This window comes from Pristiophorus japonicus, chromosome 15, assembly GCF_044704955.1.
Source record: "Pristiophorus japonicus isolate sPriJap1 chromosome 15, sPriJap1.hap1, whole genome shotgun sequence".
Lineage (NCBI taxonomy): Eukaryota > Metazoa > Chordata > Chondrichthyes > Pristiophoridae > Pristiophorus > Pristiophorus japonicus.
The window spans coordinates 180,850,348-180,872,451 of record NC_091991.1 but is presented as its reverse complement, the minus strand read 5'-3'; the positions used below and the strand labels follow the sequence as shown (position 1 = coordinate 180,872,451).

At 42.2% G+C, this 22,104-nt stretch overlaps 1 protein-coding gene across 4 annotated transcripts in view; it reads left to right on the top strand.

The window, feature by feature from the left end:
• LOC139281294 (probable helicase with zinc finger domain) overlaps positions 1-22,104 on the top strand; it is a 369,458-nt gene that overhangs the window by 33,115 nt on the left and 314,239 nt on the right. For 3 of the 4 annotated variants that reach the window (XM_070901423.1, XM_070901420.1, XM_070901421.1), the window contains 5 exons: positions 12,243-12,279; positions 12,471-12,595; positions 12,695-12,751; positions 13,834-13,882; positions 16,672-16,747. In XM_070901423.1, coding sequence (XP_070757524.1) covers positions 12,243-12,279; positions 12,471-12,595; positions 12,695-12,751; positions 13,834-13,882; positions 16,672-16,747 — 344 coding nt within the window. The remainder of the gene's footprint in view (positions 1-12,242; positions 12,280-12,470; positions 12,596-12,694; positions 12,752-13,833; positions 13,883-16,671; positions 16,748-22,104) is intronic. The other variant, XM_070901422.1, reaches the window with a different exon arrangement.

Below are 22,104 nucleotides of genomic sequence, written 5' to 3'. Positions count from 1 at the left end.
ATTTAATGGGAAATGTGGAAATGGCTGAGACCTTAAACAATTATTTTGCTTCGGTCTTCACAGTGGAAGACACAAAAACCATGCCAAAAAATTGCTGGTCACGGGAATGTGGGAAGGGAGGACCTTGAGACTATCACTAGGGGGGGGGGGGTAGTGCTGGACAGGCTAATGGATCTCAAGATAGACAAGTCCCCTGGTCCTGATGAAATGCATCCCAGGGTATTAAAAGAGATGACGGAAGTTATAGCAGATACATTCGTTATAATCTACCAAAATTCTCTGGACTCTGGGGAGGTACCATCAGATTGGAAAGCAGCTAATGTAACGCCTCTGTTTTTAAAAAAAGGGGGCAGATAAAAGGCAGGTAACTATAGGCCGGTTAGTTTAACATCTGTAGTGGGAAAAATGCTTGAAACTATCATTAAGGAAGAAATAGCGGGACATCTAGATAGGAATAGTGCAATCAAGCAGACGCAACATGGATTCATGAAGGGGAAATCATGTTTAACTAATTTACTGGAATTCTTTGAGGATATAACCAGCATGGTGGATAGAGGTGTACCGATGGTTGTGCTGTATTTAGATTTCCAAAAGGCATACGATAAGGTGCCACACAAAAGGTTATTGCAGAAGATAGAGGTACGCGGAGTCAGAGGAAATGTATTAGCATGGATCGAGAATTGGCTGGCTAACAGAAAGCAGAGAGTCGGGATAAATGGGTCCTTTTCGGGTTGGAAATCGGTGGTTAGTGGTGTGCCACAGGGATCGGTGCTGGGACCACAACTGTTTACAATATACATAGATGAAAGAGGGGACAGAGTGTAGTGCAACAAAATTTGCAGATGACAAAGATTAGTGGGAAAACGGGTTGTGTAGAGGACACAGAGAGGCTGCAAAGAGATTTAGATAGGTTAAACAAATGGGCTAAGGTTTGGCAGATGGAATACAATGTTGGAAAATGTGAGGTCATCCACCTTGAGAAAAAAAACACAGTAAAAGGGAATATTATTTGAATGGGGAGAAATTGCAACATGCTGCGGTGCAGAGGGACCTGGGGGTCGAATCCCAAAAAGTTAGTTTTCAGGTGCAGCAGGTAATCAGGAAGGCAAATGGAATGTTGGCCTTCATTGCGAGAGGGATGGAGTACAAAAGCAGGGAGGTCCTGCTGCAACTGTACAGGGTATTGGTGAGACCGCACCTGGAGTACTGCGTGCAGTTTTGGTCACCTTCAGGAAGGATATACTAGCTTTGGAGGGGGTACAGAGACGATTCACTAGGTTGATTCCGGAGATGAGGGGGTTACCTTATGATGATAGATTGAGTAGACTGGGTCTTTACTCGTTGGAGTTCAGAAGGATGAGGGGTGATCTTATAGAAACATTTAAAATAATGAAAGGGATAGACAAGATAGAGGCAGAGAGGTTGTTTCCACTGGTCGGAGAGACGAGAACTAGGGGGCACAGCCTCAAAATACGGGGGAGCCAATTTAAAACCGAGTTGAGAAGGAATTTCTTCTCCCAGAGGGTTGTGAATCTGTGGAATTCTCTGCCCAGGGAAGCAGTTGAGGCTAGCTCATTGAATATATTCAAATCACAGATAGATAGATTTTTAACCAATAAGGGAATTAAGGGTGATGGGGAGCGGGCGGGTAAGTGGAGCTGAGTCCACGGCCAGATCAGCCTTGAGTGGCGGAGCAGGCTCGAGGGGCTCGATGGCTTACTCCTGTTCCAAATTCTTATGTTCTATGCTTGAATTGTATAAAACACTAGTTAGGCTGCAGCTGGAGTACTGCGTGCAGCTCTGGTCACCACATTATCGGAAAGATGTGATTGCACTGGAAAGTGTACGGAGGAGATTTTCAAGAATGTTGCTTGGACTGGAGAATTTTGGCGAGGAGCAAAGAATGGAGATGCTGGGTCTGTTTGGAGCAGAGAAGGTTGAGGGGAGACCTGATTGAGGTGTATAAAATTATGAGGGGCCTGGATCGAGTGGATAGGAAGGACCTGATTCCCTTGGCAGAGGGGTCAACAAACAATGGGCATAAATTTAAAGTAATTGGGGGCAGGTTTAGAGGAAACATGAGGGGAAATTTCTTCACCCAGAGGGTGGTGGGGTCTGGAACTCACTGCCTGAAAGGGTGTTAGGTGCAGAAACCCTCATCGCATTTAAAAACTACTTGGATGTACACTTGAAGTGCTGTAACCTACAGGACTACGGACCAAGAGCTGGAAAGTGGGGTTTGGCTGGATCGAACTTTGTCGGCTGGTGCGGACACAATGGGCCGAAATGGCCTCCTTCCATACTGTAAATTTCTATGATTCTATGATAAATGCAAGTGTGTTCTTTCCTGAGGGGCAGATTGACAGAGCCAAGGTTTAGTGACTAAGTTTACACGGGTTGAGTTTAACCACCTCATCTAACTGCTCGTCCAGCGAGGATTGTCCCACATGTTCGAACATTGGCTTGTTGGGTTTTTTGGAGCTGAGTGAAGAATCTCAGCCTCCAGTGACCAGTTCATTCTTACAGCTTTCATTAGTGAGGCAGGCAAGCTGGTAAAGCATCAAACAATGTCCTGGAGAAATGCAGACTTGCCAGGCTTCCTGTATTGGATTACCTAATCTGAAGGTTAAATCCCAAGCTTTTATCACCAGGTATGTAATCTTCCAGCCCGAAGAAACCTTGCACTTTTTTTTTAAACCAACCTTCCTGCAAGAAGAGTTCTTAAACGGCTATGAGCATGTGGGGTTGGACCCTTGTTAGGTGGTTAATAGCAACCATAAAATGTATGAGAACGTTGTCACCATATTCATGAGCGCCATATCCCATGGAACAGCCCTTTCACCAATTGGAGGTATACCGGTTCAGCAACAGCTCCTTTTCCACAACTCAATCATGATGGCTACTGAATCCTAGATATATGTTGACATATATTCTCAAACGTGGCCTCCAGACAAAGCCTTTCAGCAGTAGTCATCTTAAGTCTAGGTTTCCTCAGCAGCAACTGCCTTTGTTGTGGTGGAACGACCTACATTGGGCACTACATTGTGTCAGCCATAGTGCTGTGTACCAGGCTTACTTATCCCCCAGCTTAATTGTCCTCCCACTCCAGGGTACAGTGACCGGTTGATGTAGACCATAAATTCACCTCACAGCTTGGTTCTGGATCTTGAGCTAGAGGAAGCCCTGGAAACCATGAAAAGATCTTTTAGACAAGTCTTGTATACCACATGCTTACCTTGGATTGGAATGTGGTTATCGCTGCAGAAAAACCGAAGTGCCTTTATCTCCTCTCAGTAGGGTCCTGAAGGAGTGACCAGCTTGAAGTTGCCATACACCAGGATCCTGACATACCACTGGGAATAAAGAATTGCATACCCCTTGTAAATCCCTTCAAAATCCCCTCTTGGGATGTACAAAGACGCACTGTATTTGGGGATGCTTACTGCTATATTTCACAGCTCAACCCATTGATCATTCTGGGTAGAGTGCACTGGACCCCCAGGTGAGTCTGCCAAAAGCACGCTATTGTCTAAAAAGGAGCACCACAATAATTTCTACAACAGACACTAAATCCATTCCTTATAATATCATTCCAAAATATTGTTAATGAAACTGACACAAAAGGACAGTGGACAACCTCTCCTCACCCCTCTCTCATTTGCTACTTGAGCTTGTTGCACAGTTAGCTAGTTTTTTGGTAGTTGGCATCTAAAGCACTATCGAACATGATGGTTATCTCAAACGCCCTTGAAGTTGTGTTCTCAATTAGCATTTGAACTATTTTGAAGCCCTTGGGTAAAAGTAACACTTTGGAAGACACTGAGAAGTCCCATGCACCAGGAAAGAATTCCACGTAGTTGGTAGCATGGAAAGAATTTGGGATTTTTCTGTTCGATTAATTGCTTAGGTGTTCAGGCGACCATGGAGTTAAGTGACAAAGAAGCTTAATTATTCAATCTGTGACTTAGACTGGAGCAATGACCAGTGTTATTGATGAGTTGATATTAGGATATAATGTTCCCTGTACTTGCTTAAAAAGTGCCTGGACACAATGTATAATGTAATGTTTTTACTTCAACAGCTAAGTGGATGTAAATCACACAAGGCTTTCAAAGGCACAACTTTTATGATTTAAGGAGTGTTGTGTTAAGCAGTTATTTATATTTATTCACTTTGTAAGTCAAAGACAAAATAAGTTCTGATCATGGTATACTTGAGCAGTGAATGGGTGAGATTTCAGGAAAACAGTGACTGGCTGTCGACCAGCATGCAAAAACGTCATTTACGGTATTGTCTGTCAATAAATTAATATAACTGCAATGGAGATACTATACAAGATTTACATCCCGGTTACATACCTATGATTTATGCAAATAATAGCTTTTGGCAGGGGGAGTGGGTTGAGATGGAGGCAAGTATTTTCGTCAATTTTGTGGAATTGTTGCCAATTTGCAAAGTTGGAAAGAGATCGAGGATGGGAGGCAAATATTTGTGATGGGTGAATGTTCGTTCGGAGACTACCCATGGTCGGTAGTCCATGTGCTTTGCAGGAGATGTCTGCAACATTAAAACAATCCATTCTCTGCATGTGTGCATCATTTGCATTTATTGCCCATTCTCTGGTTGCTCTGCGTAAGTGGTGGTCCATCTTCTTGAACAGCTGATGGAGGTTTCATACAAATGAGTCTTGTGCTCGGCCACTTCAGAGGGCAGTTAAGAGTCAATCATGCTGGTGTGGGGACTGGAGTCACACATCGGCCAGACAAGATCAGAACAGTAGGTTTCCTTCCCAAAAGGATATGAGTGAACCAGTTGGGTTTTTATGACAATCTGACAAGTTCATCGTCCCTTTTATTGGTTTCAACATTTTTTTTTAAACTGAATTAAAATTGTCAAACTGTCACGGTGGGATTTGCGCTCATGTTCTCTTGAATTATTCGTTCAGGCTTCTAGATTAGCTTGGAGTAACATAACCAAAACAGTTATCTTGTGTATAGGCACAGCTCAAAAGAAAAACTTTGTTGGGTGGGGGAGAAATGAAAAAACAAGAAAATATTGTTCGATACAGGATACTGGTTAGAATTAGAATGAAGGATAAGTTGTAAATGATTCTGCACGTGTTTTTATATGGCTAACCTGGTTCTTGCTTAACTTACTGATAGAAAGTAGTCTTCGAGAGGAGGTGGTCTTTCAGTTGGCCTTGAAGGTACGAGTTGCAGATTACACTTGCAGCTTAACATACAAAGTCACACAGTTGCATTTTCCATTATTAGTGAGGTATTTGTAGGTAATGTAACATGTTGGTATTGATTCTGGTGGCAATTGGTCAAAGTAACAAAGTTTAAAAGTAGTACTTGGGGAAAATCTATGCTATCTGGAATTAACTCCTGATCTTGCCGAGGACTGTCTGTGGCAGGGGTGAAGATAGTCAAGATGTTCTTTTGAATGAGAGAGAGAAATGTGGAGTGCTTGGTGACTTAATTTGACATCGTCAGCCAATGGTTGTTACATGTTTTTACAGCCTGTAAGACTGATCTGTGGAGTTCAGGATGCAGCATCAACTTTTTCTATTGATTCAGTTCCATTTGTGCTGACCGAAGGCTGTAAATGCCATAAAGACACTTGTGCAAAGTTAAAGCACATGGGATTGGGGGTAGTGTGCTGACGTGGATTGAGAACTGGTTGTCAGACAGGAAGCAAAGAGTAGGAGTAAATGGGTACTTTTCGGAATGGCAGGCAGTGACTAGTGGGGTACCGCAGGGTTCTCTGCTGGGGCCCCAGCTGTTTACATTGTACATTAATGATTTAGACGAGGGGATTAAATGTAGTATCTCCAAATTTGCGGATGACACTAAGTTGGGTGGCAGTGTGAGCTGCGAGGAGGATGCTATGAGGCTGCAGAGTGACTTGGATAGGTTAGGTGAGTGGGCAAATGCATGGCAGATGAAGTATAATGTGGATAAATGTGAGGTTATCCACTTTGGTGGTAAAAACAGAGAGACAGACTATTATCTGAATGGTGACAGATTAGGAAAAGGTAAGGTGCAACGAGACCTGGGTGTCATGGTACATCAGTCATTGAAGGTTGGCATGCAGGTACAGCAGGCGGTTAAGAAAGCAAATGGCATGTTGGCCTTCATAGCGAGGGGATTTGAGTACAGGGGCAGGGAGGTGTTGCTACAGTTGTACAGGGCCTTGGTGAGGCCACACCTGGAGTATTGTGTACAGTTTTTGTCTCCTAACTTGAGGAAGGACATTCTTGTTATTGAGGGAGTGCAGCGAAGATTCACCAGACTGATTCCCGGGATGGTGGGACTTCCTATCAAGAAAGACTGGATCAACTGGGCTTGTATTCACTGGAGTTCAGAAGAGTGAGAGGGGACCTCATAGAAACGTTTAAAATTCTGACGGGTTTGGACAGGTTGGATGCAGGAAGAATGTTCCCAATGTTGGGGAAGTCCAGAACCAGAGGTCACAGTCTAAGGATAAGGGGTAAGCCATTTAGGACCGAGATGAGGAGAAACTTCTTCACCCAGAGAGTGGTGAACCTGTGGAATTCTCTACCACAGAAAGTAGTTGAGGCCAATTCACTAAATATATTCAAAAGGGAGTTAGATGAAGTCCTTACTACTCGGGGGATCAAGGGGTATGGCGTGAAAGCAGGAAGGGGGTACTGAAGTTTCATGTTCAGCCATGAACTCATTGAATGGTGGTGCAGGCTAGAAGGGCTGAATGGCCTGCTCCTGCACCTATTTTCTATGTTTCTATGTCTCCCTAAACTTAATAAAGTTGTATTTTCCCTGTTAATTACCCTATTTGTCTATAATACTCCACATTAGAGTCTGTCTGATTTCCTCTACTTTTCCTGTCTCTTGAAAGATGGAAAATAGTATATTTGGAACCTGATGCAGGCTCGAATTACTTTTTGAGTTTATTTGTGTCAAAACAATTTACAAAAGCAAAATATATAAGACAACATAATAAATGTATCTAAAATATCTGTAATCATTCCACAGGAAGCTAACGTCATATTTTTCTAGCTTCAGACTTTCAAAAAGAAGCAGTCCAGTAAACTCTGCCAGCAATGTCTTTCAGTTCCATCAAGTTTCCTGCCATGAAAATAGTACAATGTAAGCTTTTGTTAGAGTTGCTTCATCTTGACATGCTCAGACTGAGACAGAAAGCTGATGAACTGGGACACAGGACTTTACAAAAAGAAAAAAAATGTTGGCATGATGTGGCTGACAATGGCAAAGCCACAATTTTATTGCCCATCCATAGTGGCTCTGAGGAGGTGGTGGTGTGCCTTCTCCCTGAACCACTGGGTCTTAGTGATGATGGAGCTTCCATTGTGTTGCTAAGTAAGAAATTGAACAATTTTGATCCGGCGTTGATGAAGGAAGGGAAGCATGTGGCCAAATCAAGATGGTGGAATATTTGGAGGTGATGGTGTTCCTGTGACATTGCTGCTCTTGCCTTCTCCCTTCTTCTGACGACTTCCAATGGACCTGTTTTTTCAACACTGTAGCCAAATTTGGAAGGAACTTTCCATAATCGTTCAAAAGACCCAAAAATGATCAAAGTTCAGTGACATTCTTGGGAGTGGGTGCATTTCTCATTGCATCCAGCTTTCCCTTGGTTGGATGTAAACCATCTTTGTCTACTCTGTGCCCTAAGTACTCTACTGAGTTTTGAAATAACTCACACTTGTGAGCAGTCGCTCGTACTCTGTGCTTCTCTAGCCATTTGAGGACTTCATTCTATATGTTATTATGGATTTGCCTGTTTGATGCTGAAATTAATATGTCATCTAAATAACATACTACACCTTCAGTGCCTTGCAAAATCTGATTCATCACCCCTTGAAATATGGTGGGGGTTGGGGGGTGGGGGAAGATACTCCAAATGGTAGCCTATTAAATTGATATAGGCCTAGATGAGTATTTATAGTCCAGCATAACTTGGATTCCTCATCTCATTCAAGTTGTAAGTAGGATCTAACTTTGAGAAGATCTGACCACCTATCAGCTTTGTAAACAAATCTGCTATATTTTGCAATTTATTGGGGAGATTAACCTCTAGAGCCTGCTGTACAGTTAGTTTATAATCAGCACACAACCTTACCTTGCCATCTGACTTATGTACAATAACAATGGATGTCGCCCAATTACATCGATCTATCTTAGAGATAATGTTCTCAGTCTCTAGTCTTTTGAGTTGTTGCTCAACTTTCTCCTCGAATGCATATGGTACGGGATGTGGCTTGCAGTAAACTGGTCTCGCGTCCTTCTGTACTCTGACACTCGCCTTGAAGCCTTAGATTGGACTGTCTGTTTCGCAGAACACCTTCAGATACTGCTTGATGATATCCTTCAATGCAAATCTCGTTTCAACATGTAAAATCCCACTCCAATCCAGCTTCAGCGATTCCCAACCAATTTTTTTCCTAGTCAGGCAGGCTTGTCTCCTGCCACTACTAAAAGAGGCAAGCTCTGAAATTGATCCTTGTATTTCACTGGTATGGTGATGTGACCTACCACAGAAACGTTCTCTCAGCTTTATCTTGGATTTCTCCAATGGGAAATCACGCAATTTGTCGAGAAATAGCAATTCCGGTACTACACTCACGGATGCACCAGTGTCAATTTCCATGGGTATCTTGGATCGTGCAACATCTACTTAGATGATACTTTTCGAATCGCTGTTAGGTACCCTCGTGATCCTGATGACGTATATCTCTTCGTCCTGTTGTTGTTCTTCCATGCTATGTAGTCTCTGGGGGTTCTGATTTCTAGCCTTGAAAGTTGGTTTACTCTTCAGTAGGCATGCCTTTGCAAGATGCCCAGTTTTCTTGCAGAGGAAACGCATTGCTCAAACTTGCTCATATGTGAAGGCAATGTGTTGTCCCTGGACCGAGAGCACGACTTCAATGCGCTGTTAGTGGCCTGTTGCTGAGTCCTTGGGGAGCACCTGCCTTTTTCTTTTAACCTGCAGGCAATTTGCCTTGCTTGTCTGAAGACTGGAAATGGTATGAACTTCTCTGGATTATTGGTTAGCCATATCCGTCGACATAACTGTCTGATAAGCTAAATCAAAAGTCAGGTTAGCAGTTGTTAATTTTCTTATCGTTTCACTTTTCATTCCACAAACAAAGCGGTCACGCAATGCTCGGTCCTGAAAGTTTCTGAAATGACAGTGAATGGATAGCTTTTTCAATGCTACAGTGTACTCACTGATACTTTCGTCAATAAACTGATCTCTTATTCCAAAACAATAACTTTCAGCAATTTCCAGGGGCTCAGGACTGTAATGCTGTTGCAACTTGCTTAGAACCTCTAAGTGATGTGTTCTTTGGCTTGGACGGAAGGAAACAAGCACATTTTTCAGGGTTCCATACCCCTCACGGCTTGCTTCAATCAGGAAAATTGCCTGTTTTCTTTCTAACGCCACCAGATTATGGTTTTCATCGGGGATTTCGATGATACAATTTGCAGTGAAAAACATTTCTAGCTGCTCCACGTAAGCTCCGAAAGTCTCATGGCCGTGTTGAAGCACACCCAAGTGCCCTATTATTTCCATAGGTGCGGCCATCTGGACTCTGATAGTTCAGCCACGTGTGCTTGTAATTTACCTTGGATTTTTAGCTGTTCTGCAACACAAAGGACCTCCCGTGCCTCTCTGTTTGGCCGGAATCATCCACCAACAAAAGTTTCAGCTCGGGTACCCAGAAATCCTATCCTCATCGCCAATGTGATGTATTACTTTCAACATCACAAACACACAGACTTCCCAAGATAGCCATCAACACAGCAACTTGTCAGGTGACCTGATCTCTATTATATATAGCATTAGTTGCATTACCACAGTAGTCCACTAGGTGGAGCAGTAGTCCCATAGTTGGAACTATATTGCACACCCAATGAGGCGAGCAGAGTATTCTCTCGAATCCTTTCTTGATTCATTTCTAGGATGTGGGCGTTGCTAGCATAGCCAGCATTTATTGCCGATTCTTAATTGCCCGTGAGCGGATGGTGTTGACTTGCCTTCTTGAACCGCTGCAGTCTGTGTGCTGAAGGGACTCCCACAGTGCTGTTAGGGAGGGAGTTCCAGGATTTTAACCCACCGATGAAGGAATGACGATATATTTCCAAGTCAGGATGCTGTATGACTTGGAGGGGAACTTGGAGGTGATGGTGTTCCCATGTGCCTGCTGCCCTTGTCCTAGGTGGTAGAGGTCATGGGTTTGGGAGGTGCTATTGAAGAAGCCCTGGGGAATTGCTTCAGTGCATCTTGAGTCTCAAAGATGGCAGAGAGGTCAGGGATTGAGCCACTTATTGGAGAACCCAGCCTCTGCCCTGCTCTTGCTGCGATGTGGTTTATTTGGCTGGTCCAGTTAAACTTCTGTTGCTTTTTCTGATATTCATCTCGTCTATCATCCGTATCTGGATGATGTTGGTAATGAGGTCTCAAGCCTTTGAAGATGGGAGTGAGCATTGAATATCTCCGTACAAGTACTGTTCTGCTACATTACAACACAGATTCTCATAAGATTTACCTGAGGCTGAAATACAATATTACGAGGACTAACCACTGTTGACAGTTGCAGGACCTTTTTTTAAAATTCACAAGTACAACCTACAATTGACTTGCATTTTGTAGTGTCTCATCCGCATTTTAATCAAACTGTCCTCATTAAACAGACCCTTTGTGCTAACGAACTCTTGGTCAAAGAGAATCTGCCTATTCTGTTAGACAGACTATCTTTGGTCCTTCATTTTAAACTTGGGGAAGGTACAGCCTCTATTTTAAATGAGCTACTGTTGCTTTTACAGTCTTTCAAATCACTAAGTGTCTTCCATGAGAAAACAACAGGGAGAAGTTTATAGAATCAGAAATTACAGCACAGAAAGAGGTCATTCAGCCATTGTGTTGGGACGACTATGAAGCCAGGTCGCTGATTGCAGTGCGGGCAGGCACAGCAGGAGGGGCGAAGGAGCGGCGAGAATCTGGAGAGGGAATGAACCTGTGCCCAGGAGAGGCATGAATCTGGGGCCCAGAAGAGGCGAGGGACCAGGGGCAGCACGGGCCAGCCCACACTGCGATATGTGTGCGCGCTCCGTCTGTGCAACAGAGCTGGTCTCCAGTTAGTCTTGGGTAATCCTTGCCACTGGACCAAGACCTAGCTCTGTCAAGCCCGTGTAATGGCTGGTGTGCAACGGCCATCCCACGTTTATAAAAAAAAAAATCCAAGCACAGGCATCTTACACCCTTCAACATGTAGTTTGGGATCTGGAATATTAGGTCCTTCATTGAAACACCTGTGAACTCCTCCCTTTTTGGTGTGGAAGCAAGTCATCCTCGCTTTGAGGGACTGCCGATGATGATGGTGCTAGCTCATGAAGTCCTCTTGGAAAATCTGTTCTCCTGCCACTAGTTTCATTCTCTTTTGATGGTCTCTGGCTGGCCCAGACCATTCGCACCCTTGGCATCCTGTTCACCTATGAGTTTAGTTTCAGACCCCATATCAGTTCCATCATAAACTCTGCTTACTTCCACCTGTGCAACATAGCCCCTGTCTTAGTGCCTACGCTACTGAAACCCTTTACGTGCCTTTGGCATCTTCAGATATGACTATTGAACATTCTGGCCTTGCACTCTTCATCCTCGCCGATGTACATCAGCTTCCTGTCCTCTAAAGTATTAAATGTAAAATCCTTATCCTCATCTTTAAATCCCCTTCTGGCTTTATCGCACTCCAGTTTTACAACTTCATTCACCCACAGTCTGTTGTTCATCTCATCCTTCCTTTGTCCAACTATTACTGGCATGTATTCAGCTGTCTGGATTTTCTCCTCTTAAGTGGGGAGAGGAAGTTAATTTCACAATGGAGGTGGCTTACATATATTTAAAAATAAAAATTCACAACACCGTTTGGTGTTTTTAAATGCGTATTTGGTGCCTTTCCTCGAATTCATTGGCAGGGCATGTACGGCATTGTGGCAGATGTAGGTGTGTCCGCAGTGTTTGAGGAGTGGGAGGCAGAGAGGAGGAAGATGAGAGATGTGCACTGAATGTAATAGATAGTATCATTAGGTGAACACCAACTAATCTAATTTTTACAATTTGAATTGTGCCTTATTTGATGTATTTTGCTAAGAAATGTGAAAAGCAGCATTAAATGTTATTTACTGTAAGTATTTTTGCACCTGAATGAATGTCAACACTTTTGGGTTTCTTTACAGAAGAATTACAAAGAGGCGGACGAAGATTGTAAAAGTGGTAAGTTGCCTAAAATGGCTTGTTTAATTTTATGTTATTATAATATCATGTATGCAGTTGAGGTGTTATTTCAGGGATTGTTCTTTTTGTAAGAGTTTCAATATTGAGGGGGGAAAAATCTGCATGTGGGCAGTGTGGCTTTTGGTGATAGATGTACTGTTCACATGTTAAATTATTGTTCTATTCCCAAGTCTTATGTTTCCTCGAAATTCTGGGAGAAAACCTATTAAGAGATGTGCTGGCATCACTAGTTCTAGAGGGAAAACTGAAGGATGTTTATGATGCTTTGTGCGATTGTAAGACTGCGGACTGTATGGTAGGTCAGCGTTTTGGCGATTGAGATTTGTTTTATAACTAATACGGTTTCAGTAGAATTCATAGCGCACAAAAAGCACATGTCGATTTATGCTTCCAGAATGGAGCCTCCTTAAATCATCTGAGACGGCTACTGCACTTGCTGACGGAATCGCAGGTAAGGTGTTAATGCATGGTTGCGGAACTTTAAACAAGTAATTCAGAAGCAAATAACTGCATTATACATTTTTGGAAGGGTGGGAGCTTGAGTGTGCTGCATTATCAAATTAGGTACAGAATGGGTGAAATGTAGGATGAAGTTCCCCTCCTGTCACTAACAAACATGCCTTATCTCCAAACTCTGAAAAGCACACCCAGCTATGTCAGTGTGATAAACACATTTCTTACATCCGCAATCTGGTTGAGAATGCCATATTCGATGGTGATTCTATTTTCTACATGGATTCATGGCCACTGGGAAACTACCCTTTTAATTAGTACCACTGCATCTGGTAGAAACTGATGACAATCCGGGCTAGATCGATTTAAGGCACAAAAGATAAAGACTGATTTTGAATGCTGTTAGAGGTGCCATCATTTGTGGTTTCAGATATCTTGTTTGCTGCTTTATTATCAAAGATACATCCTGGCTAATTCCCTAAAATGGGTTCGGCTGGAATGTTTCTTGCATGTGAAGCAAATGGGAGTATTCTGGCTGTTAATGCAAAAGAGAGAACATTAGAATTAGGAGCAGGATTAGGCCATATGGCCCCTCGAGCTTGCTCCGCCATTCAGTATGATCATGGCTGATTTTTGCCCTCAACTCCACTTTCTTGCCTGATCCTCATATCCCTTGATTCCCTTACAGTTCAAAAATCTATCTATCTCAGCCTTGAATATAGAGGTCTGCTGTCACCTCACAGGTTAATATACAAGATAAAATGTCTGAAGCTTCTGTACGTTATTCTGATAACTATGAATGCTCTGGACTTTCTCAGAACAGCATAACCAGAGAATTGTAAACACTTGGATTTCCAGTTCTGGTAGAATCCAGGGTGGGGATCTTGCTGCCTTCGTCAAAGTGGGCCAAAATAGTCCGAGGAGGGAATGGTTACATGACTTATTTACAGTGGTTTGCACAATCTGTTAATACATGTGTTGCAGATACTCAGTTACATTAGTAAGCGGTGATGCAGAAGATTAATAGAAATGTTAAGGATTTTAATTATTTATGTGCATTTTCTTTGTTTTTTTTTATAGCAGGCTACAACTAACGGTGCTCTCTTTTCATCAGAGCAAGATGCCAAAGGTATGTGCTGACATTGTGAAGCTAAATACAGTCGCGCAATAAATGATTTTGCTTTTAAAAAAGATTGACAGTATCACCTCCATCACTGATAGAACCTTGCGCTCGAGGTGGCTGTAGTGACTCGTTGCTACAGCACTATTTTAATGTTCATCAGTATTCAGTGTATGGGGTCTGGACCCCATTGCTGGATAGTGAAAATGTTGAACATATGCAGCATTTATAAAATGAAAAATGGGGTCATGTTTTGGACCCTTCATCAGAGCTGGAATATAAGAGAGTCCCTTTATAGAACAAAATAAAACTTTCTTACTGAGTTATTATGCTCAGTATTATGATCGGGTACACTGATTTATCAACATTGAGGGCGGGGGGGGGGGGGGGGCCTAGGATCTGGGAGCACTGGGAAGGGGACTCAGGATCTAGTTGTACTTGGACGTGGGCCTCGATGTCTGGTTGTGCTAACGGGAGGTTCTCGTGGTCCAGGAGTACTGGAGTGGGGTGGGAGGGAGCTATCTGGAATCATTGGCAGAAGAGTCCGAGGATCTGGGTGCATTGAGGGAGGAGACTCCAGAATCAAGGTGCATTGCGGGTGGTCCTGGGATCAGAGAGCTCTGCAAGCGGTATAAGGATTGCAGAGTGTGACTTTGAGTTTGATGACGAAGGGGTCCTGGAATCTGGAGGGGAAAGTTTTGAGGAAGGGTTCTTGTGGTCCAGCAGGATGGTGTAAAAGTGTTTTTGTTGAGGATGAATCACCAAAAGACTAAAAATACTACATTACTTAAAAAAAAAAATTCTAATCTATATGTTTGTGGAGATTGCTTTCCTGTTAGCCACTTGACCTCCCATCCACATGGTGCAGCAAGAGCTGCCTTTAATCATATCATATGATCCCTAGTTTTTCTGTACATTTAGTAAACTGATTGTTTGAATTTCGAATAAAATTTGAAGTTACTCTGGTTTTTTAACTTGAAAATTGGTGTATGGGATCGCTTGTAGAATAGCGTACTGCGTTATGGAGTGATGAGAGAAGTTTTAAGTTGGTGATTCATTTGAGAACAAGGTTGGAAGTTAGAGGAAGAACACATTTGCTTTGGTCTTGTGCGCCTCTTAAGAGCTGATTTGAAGAGCATCACTGGGAGAAAGCTGCCTATTTGACATCTTTGGTGAAGAAGAGCCAAAAAAAACCAGACAGTCAGCATGGATTTGTTAAGGGAAGGTCATGTCTGACTAATTTGATTTGAGTTCTTTGAGCAGAGGTAATAAAGAGGGTCGATGAGGGCAGTGAGTTTGATGTCGTGTACATGGATTTTAGCAAGGCTTTTGATAAGGTCCCACATGGTAGCTTGATCAAAAAAGTAAAAGCCTATGGGATGAAAGGGAGAGTGGAAAATTGGATCCAAAATTGGCTCAGTGGCAGGAAGCAAAGGGTAATGGTTGAGGGGAGTTTTTGTGACTGGAAGGCTGTGGGGTTCCACAGGGTTCAGTACTCCGTCCCTTACTTTTTGTTGTATATAATAATGATTTAGACTTAAATGTAGGGGGCATAATAAAGAAATTTGCAGATGATATAGAAATTGGCCGTGTGGTTGACAGTGAGGAGGAAAGCTCTAGATTGCAGGAAGATATCGATGAACTGGTCAGTTGGGCAGAAAAGTGGCAAATGGAATTCAATCCAGGAAAGTGTGAGGTAATGCATTTGAGGAGGGGCAACAAGGCAAGGGAATACACAATACATGGGAGGATACTGAGAGGGACCTTGGAGTATATGTCCACAGTTCGTTAAAGGTAGCAGGACAGGTCGATAAGGTAGTTAAAAAGGCATACAGAATGCTTTCCTTTATTAGCTGAGGCATAGAATACAAGAACAGGGAAGTTATGCTAGAACTGTATAAAACACTAGCACACAGCTTGAGTACTGCGTGCAGTTCTGGTCACCACATTACAGGAAGGATGTGATTGCACTAGAGGAGGGCAAGAGAAGATTTACAAGGATGTTGCTTGGACTGGAGAATTTTAGCCATGAGGAAAGATTGGGAAGGGTGGGGTTGTTTTCCTTGGAACAGAGGAGGCTGAGGGGAGACCTTATTGAGGTGTATAAAATTATGAAGGGTCTTGATAGAGTGGATAGAACAGACCTCTTTCCCTGAGTAGAGGGGTCAACAAGCAGGGGGCATAGATTTAAAGTAATTGGTAGAAGGATTAAAGGGGAGATGAGGAAATATTTTTTCACCCAGAGGGTGGTGGGAGTCTGGAACTCACTGCCTGAAAGGATAGAGGCAGAAACCTTCACCACATTTAAAAAGTACTTGGATGTGCATTTCAAGTGCCATGACCTACAGGACTACAGACCTAATGCTGGAAGGTTGGATTAGGCTGGGTAGCTCTTTTTTGACCGACACAGACACGATGGGCTGAATGGGCTCTTTCTTTGTCGTAATTTTTCTATGATTCTATGGAGGTGAAAGCTTTTATGGCTACTCTGCAGTCGTGGGGTTAACCATATTGAGTGACGATACTGTGGATTATCACTGAAATTACCCACATGATGTATTTGATTTCCAGCGAGAGACATTTGGGGACATGAGAGTAAGAACTTCGTTAAGTGAAGTGAAGAAAATTAGCAGGAAAGAGTTTTCTGGAGTCCTTTTGTGTACCTTTCTTTTCCTGGATGGCAACATTCATACACCACTAATAATAATTGGACCAGGTTGCTGCTCACTCACTGGGAAGGCGGTGAATGCATGTTATGAAGATCTTACGCAAATGTAATGCTTCCAATTGTCTTTCAGAAAATGATTGTCGATGGAAGTTCCGTCCGCCCCCACGAGGTGTGATTGGAATTGATGAGTATGCTTTGTGTTGTCGGTAAGTTTCTGATTATTAACATAAGTCTGATACAACAATAAGAACATAATCTCTGGATTATTGCCTGAGCCACGTACCAATTGGCATAGAAGCGGATAGATCAGGAGAATTAACACGTGGCTAAAGGGCTGGTGTGGGAAAGAGGGGTTTATTTTCATGGGACACGGATACCAGTTCTGGGACAGGAAGGAGCTGTACCGATGGAATGGGCTCTATCTGAACCGGGATAGGACCCATGTCTGAGCAGAAAGGGCAAATGGGGAGGTGGCAAAGTCTTTAAACTAGTAAAATGGGGGAAGGATCTATAAGAAATGTAACCAGCCTAAATATAAACAAAGCAGTAAAAGTGAGCATAGAAAAGAATAAAGTAAGGGAGGACATGGCAAGGGAATAAATTGAGTTATAGAACAGGAGTATAAAATGATGGTTAAACATAAACTGAGAGGAAATCCTATTAAAAATGAGTTCAGCTGTCTAAACAGCAATGCACACAGTGTCTGCAATAAAACAGGAGAGTTGGACGCAATCTTGTGTTATGAGGAACCAGGCATAGTAAGGATTACTGAGACAAAGCTATATTAAAAACCAGGACTGAGAATTAAACATTGCAGGGTATAACATATTTAGAAAAGATAGAGAGGGACAAAGTGGAGGTGGAGTAGCTATACTTATTCGGGATAACATATTAGCTACGTCACATTTTTCTACTGCCATCAGCAAAACAAAAGTAGAATCCATATGGATAGAGATCAAAAATAATAAAAGATCAATCACACAAATAGGTGTAGTCTACAGACAACCCAATAGTGAAAGGGAGGTGGAGGAAGAAATATGTAGACAAATTAGGGAAATGAGTAAATAAAAAATAGAATAATAATCATGGGGGATTTCAACTACCCCAATATTAATTGAATAGAAGAGGTAGGGAAGTGGTTTAAGGGAATGGGGTTCCGACAATGTCCTTTCTAACCCAATCTGTAAAAAGCCCAACAAGAGAGGATTCACTATTGGATCTCGTAATGGGGAATGAACCAGAGCAGATAAGAGAAGTAAAAGTAGGGGAACATCTAGGCAGTAGTGACCAGAATATAATACTCTTTAAGATGATAATTGAGAAGGACATAAGTATGCTCAAAACCAGGGTAATAGATTGGAGGAAAGCTGATTTTGAGGGGCTGACAATAGAAGTTGGGAAAATAAAATGGGCAACAATATTGGCAAACAACGATGTCGAACAGCAATGGGAAACATTTAAAACTGTGTTCAACAAAGTGCAGGAACAATATATTCTGCTCAAAGCAAAGAACAAACTAAACACTAATGAGACTCCATGGATGAATAAAGCCATAAGAAAACAAAAGGGTAAGGAAAGAGGCATACATTAAGTACATAGTCAGCAGGGGAGTGCATGATGAGGGAGAATACAAAAAGATTAGGCGGGAAGTTAAAGAGGAACTATAAAATTAAATTATCAAGGAACATAAAACAAAATAGTGAAATATTTTGCAGGCACATCAATTTAAAAAAAGAAAGGTTGGGATAGGGATAGGGCCATTAAAGGATAGACAGGATAAAATCACAGGCAGCATTAGCGAGATGGCAGAAATATAAAATAATTATTTTGCTTCAGTATTTACCAGGGAAATAGAACAGGTGGACATGACATTAGATGATGAGTTTAGTAATCAGATAAGTACATTTAAAATTAAAAGAGGGGATATGTTAAATTAACGAATCGAATTCTGGAGGACCCTGGTCCGGATGGATTGTATCCACTCATTTTAAAAGAATCTAGGGAAGAGATAGCAGAGGTATTACTGCACGTATTTAATCATTTGTTCGAAAAAGGTATAGTGTCAGAGGACTGGCGGATAGCTAACCTCGTACCTATATTTAAGAAGGGGGAGAGAACATGTCCAGTGAATTATAGACTAGTCAGCTTAACATTGGTGATAGGAAAAATAATGGAATCCCTATTAAAGGAGAAAAATAGAAGAACATCTCGAAACCAAAAATATAGTAATGAATATTCAGCATAGATTTCAAAAGGGAAAGTATTGCTTGACCAACCTCATTGAATTTTTTGAAGAGGTAACAGAGAGTAGACAATGATAATGCAGTAGATGTAATTTCTCCAGATTTTCAAAAGTCCATCGATAAGGTACCCCATAATAGACTGATGAACAAGGTCAGAGAATGTGGAGTCGGGACAAATTGCAGAATGGATAGCTAGCTGGCTTCAAGACAGAACGCATTGAGTAGGGGTAAAGAGTAGTTATTCACCGTGGCAGGAGGTGATGTTCCACAAGGATCAGTGCTGGGACCACTCTTGTTCACAATTTATATTAACCATTTAGATTTTGGAATCAAAAACACAATTTTTAAATTTGCGGATGACACCAAATTGCAGGGTATAATCAATACTGAGGAGTGCAACAAATTACAGGGGACATTAATAAACTTGCAGAATGGGCATATAATTGGCAAATGAAGTTCAACGCAGACAAATGTGAGGTATTACATTTTGGTAAGAAGAATAGGGAGGTCTACTTGGAGGCTGAGAGTCTAGGTCGGGTAGAGGAACAAGGGATCTCTGAGTACAAATACACAAATCACTAAAAATTACAACACAGGTGAGCAAGGCCGTAACAAAAGCAAACCAAGCACTAGGGTTTATTTCTAGAGGTATAGAATTGAAAAGTAGGCAAGTTATGTAAAACCTGTATTGAACCTTAGTCCAACCACACTTGGAGTACTACGTGCAGTTCTGGTTGCCATATTCTAAAAAGGATATAGAGGAACTGGAGAGGGCGCAGAGAAGGTTTACAAGGATGAGACCAGAAATGTGAGGGTATACATATCAGGAAAGGATTAACAGGCTGGCTTTTTTCTTCTCTTGCGGGGGGTGAAGAAGGCTGAGGGGTGACCTAATAGAGGTCTTTTAAAAAATTATGAAAGGTTTTGATTGGGTAGATACAGAGAGAATGTTTCTGTTTGTGGAGAAGAGCATAACTAGAGGCCATCAATATAAGATAGTCACCAAGAAATCCAATGGGAAATTCAGAAGAAACTTTTTTACCGAAAGAGTTATAGATGATATCAAAGATCTACCATGATATTATTGAATGGTGGAGCAGGCTCGAGGGGCCACATGGTCTATTTCTTATGGAACCCGCTACCACGGAGTGTTTGAAGTGAATAATATAGATGCATTTAAGGGGAGGCAAGAAAAGCATATGAGAGAGAAGGGAATCTAGGTGTATGCTCATAGATTTTAATGAGGAAAGACGGGAGGAGGCTCGAGTGGAGCATAAACGCCAGCATGGACTGGTTGGGCAGAATGGCCAGTTTCTGTGCCATATATCCTATGTAATAAGAACTTAAGAATTAAGATCAGGAATAGACCATGTGGCCCCTCGAGCCTGCTTCACCATTCAATAATATCATGGCAGATCTTTAATATCAACTCCACTTTCCTGCCCGATTCCCATATCCCTTGATTCCCCGCGAGTCCAAACATCTATCTAACTCAGCCTTGACTATACTCAACGACTGAGCACCCACAACCCTTTGGGTAGAGAATTCCAAAGATTCACAACCCTCTGCATGAAGAAATTCCTCCTCATTTCCGTCTTAAATGGCCGACCCCTTATCCTGAGACTATACCCCGTAGTTCTAGACTCCAGCCAGGGGAAACAACCTCTCAGCATTTACCCTGTCAATCCCCCTCAGAATCTTATGTTTCAATGAGATCAACTCTCATTTTCTAAACTCCAGAGAGTATAGGCCCAATGTACTCAATCTCTCCTCATACGACAACCTTCTCATCCCGGGGATCAATCTAGTGATCCTTTGTTGCACTGCCTCTAAGGCAAGTATGTCCTTCATCATCAGATAACGAGTCCAAAACTATGCACAGTACTCCAGGTGTCGTCTCACCAAAGCCCTGTACAATTATAATAAGACTTCCTTACTCTTGTTCTCCAACTCCTTTGCAATAAAGGCCAACATGCCATTTCCCTTCCTAATTGCTTGCTGTACCTGCAAGCTAACTTTCTGTGTTTCCTGTACGAGGACCCCTACATTTCTCTGAACACCAGAATGTAATCGTTCCTCACCATTTAGAAAATATTCTGTTCTCTATTCTTCCCACCAAAGTGAATGACCTCACATTCCCCACATTAAACTTAATCTGGCATCTTATTTCCCACTCCCTCAACCTGTCTATATCCCTTTGCAGGCTCTTTGTGTCCTCCTCACAGCTTACTTTCCCACCTAGCTTTATATTGTCAGCAAACTTGGATACATTACACTCGGTCCCTTCATCTAAGTCATTAATATAGATTGTAAATAGCTGAGGCCCAACCATTGATCTTTGTGGGAACCTGCTAGTTATAGCCTGCCAACTGGAAAATGACCCATTTATCCCAACTCTGTTTCTGTCTGTTAACTAATCCTCCATCCATGCTAATACAAGGCCCCCAACCTCTCGAGCCCTTATCTAGGCGTACGTGCTCATAGTGATCGTAGAACTGTGCTATATTTCTAAAAGCAAAGTGCTATAAATACTCATGATCTGTGGAGGAAGAAACCAAGTTAATGTTTCAGGTTGATGACCTTTCATCAGAACTGGAAAAGGTTTAAACAAGTGTGGGGGAAGGGGAGGAAAGAACTGAAGGGAAGGTCTGTGTTCGGGTGGCAGGCTGGAGCGATTAAATGACATTAGGGATGAATGTGGAAGGTAAAAGAGGATGGTAATGGGACAAATAACCATCAGCTCTTTTGTGCTCATGCACCAAGGTGATGCTTGCTCTCTGTGGAGTGCCAGGGTATTGGTTTCATGATCAAGATTTCTCACTTGTCGATGTAATTACTTCAACTGTACTTTGGAGGAAATTTACCAAATGGATGTGAAGTCTCGTGTACCCCAGAATGTGTGAACTTATTTTCATTGGGGACAAATTAATTAAGGGAGAAGGGATCCAGATTTTTAAGATGCTGAGAAGCGTCGATGTAAACAGGCTTTCTGACTTGAACTTTGTGTTGAACTGGAGCTTTGAAAATGAATACGCCTTGGCAGAGACGACAAGGCTGATTGTTGCTCAGTGGTAAATGTGTGGAACAGCTTCCAGGTCAAGTAGTTGAAGCTGTGTTGATTTTTTGTCTTTTTTGAAAGTGTTAAATACCTTGGTTGGAAATTAGATTGAAGTTAAAGGGGTATGTGTAGACTGAGATGATTCAATACTTTATGGATTATGGAATACCTGATTCCTCAGGTACTGTTCCACTCCGCTTCAAATCTGCCGTCATCACCCCTCTCCTCAAAAAAAACCAACCCTTGATCCCTCTGACGTTGC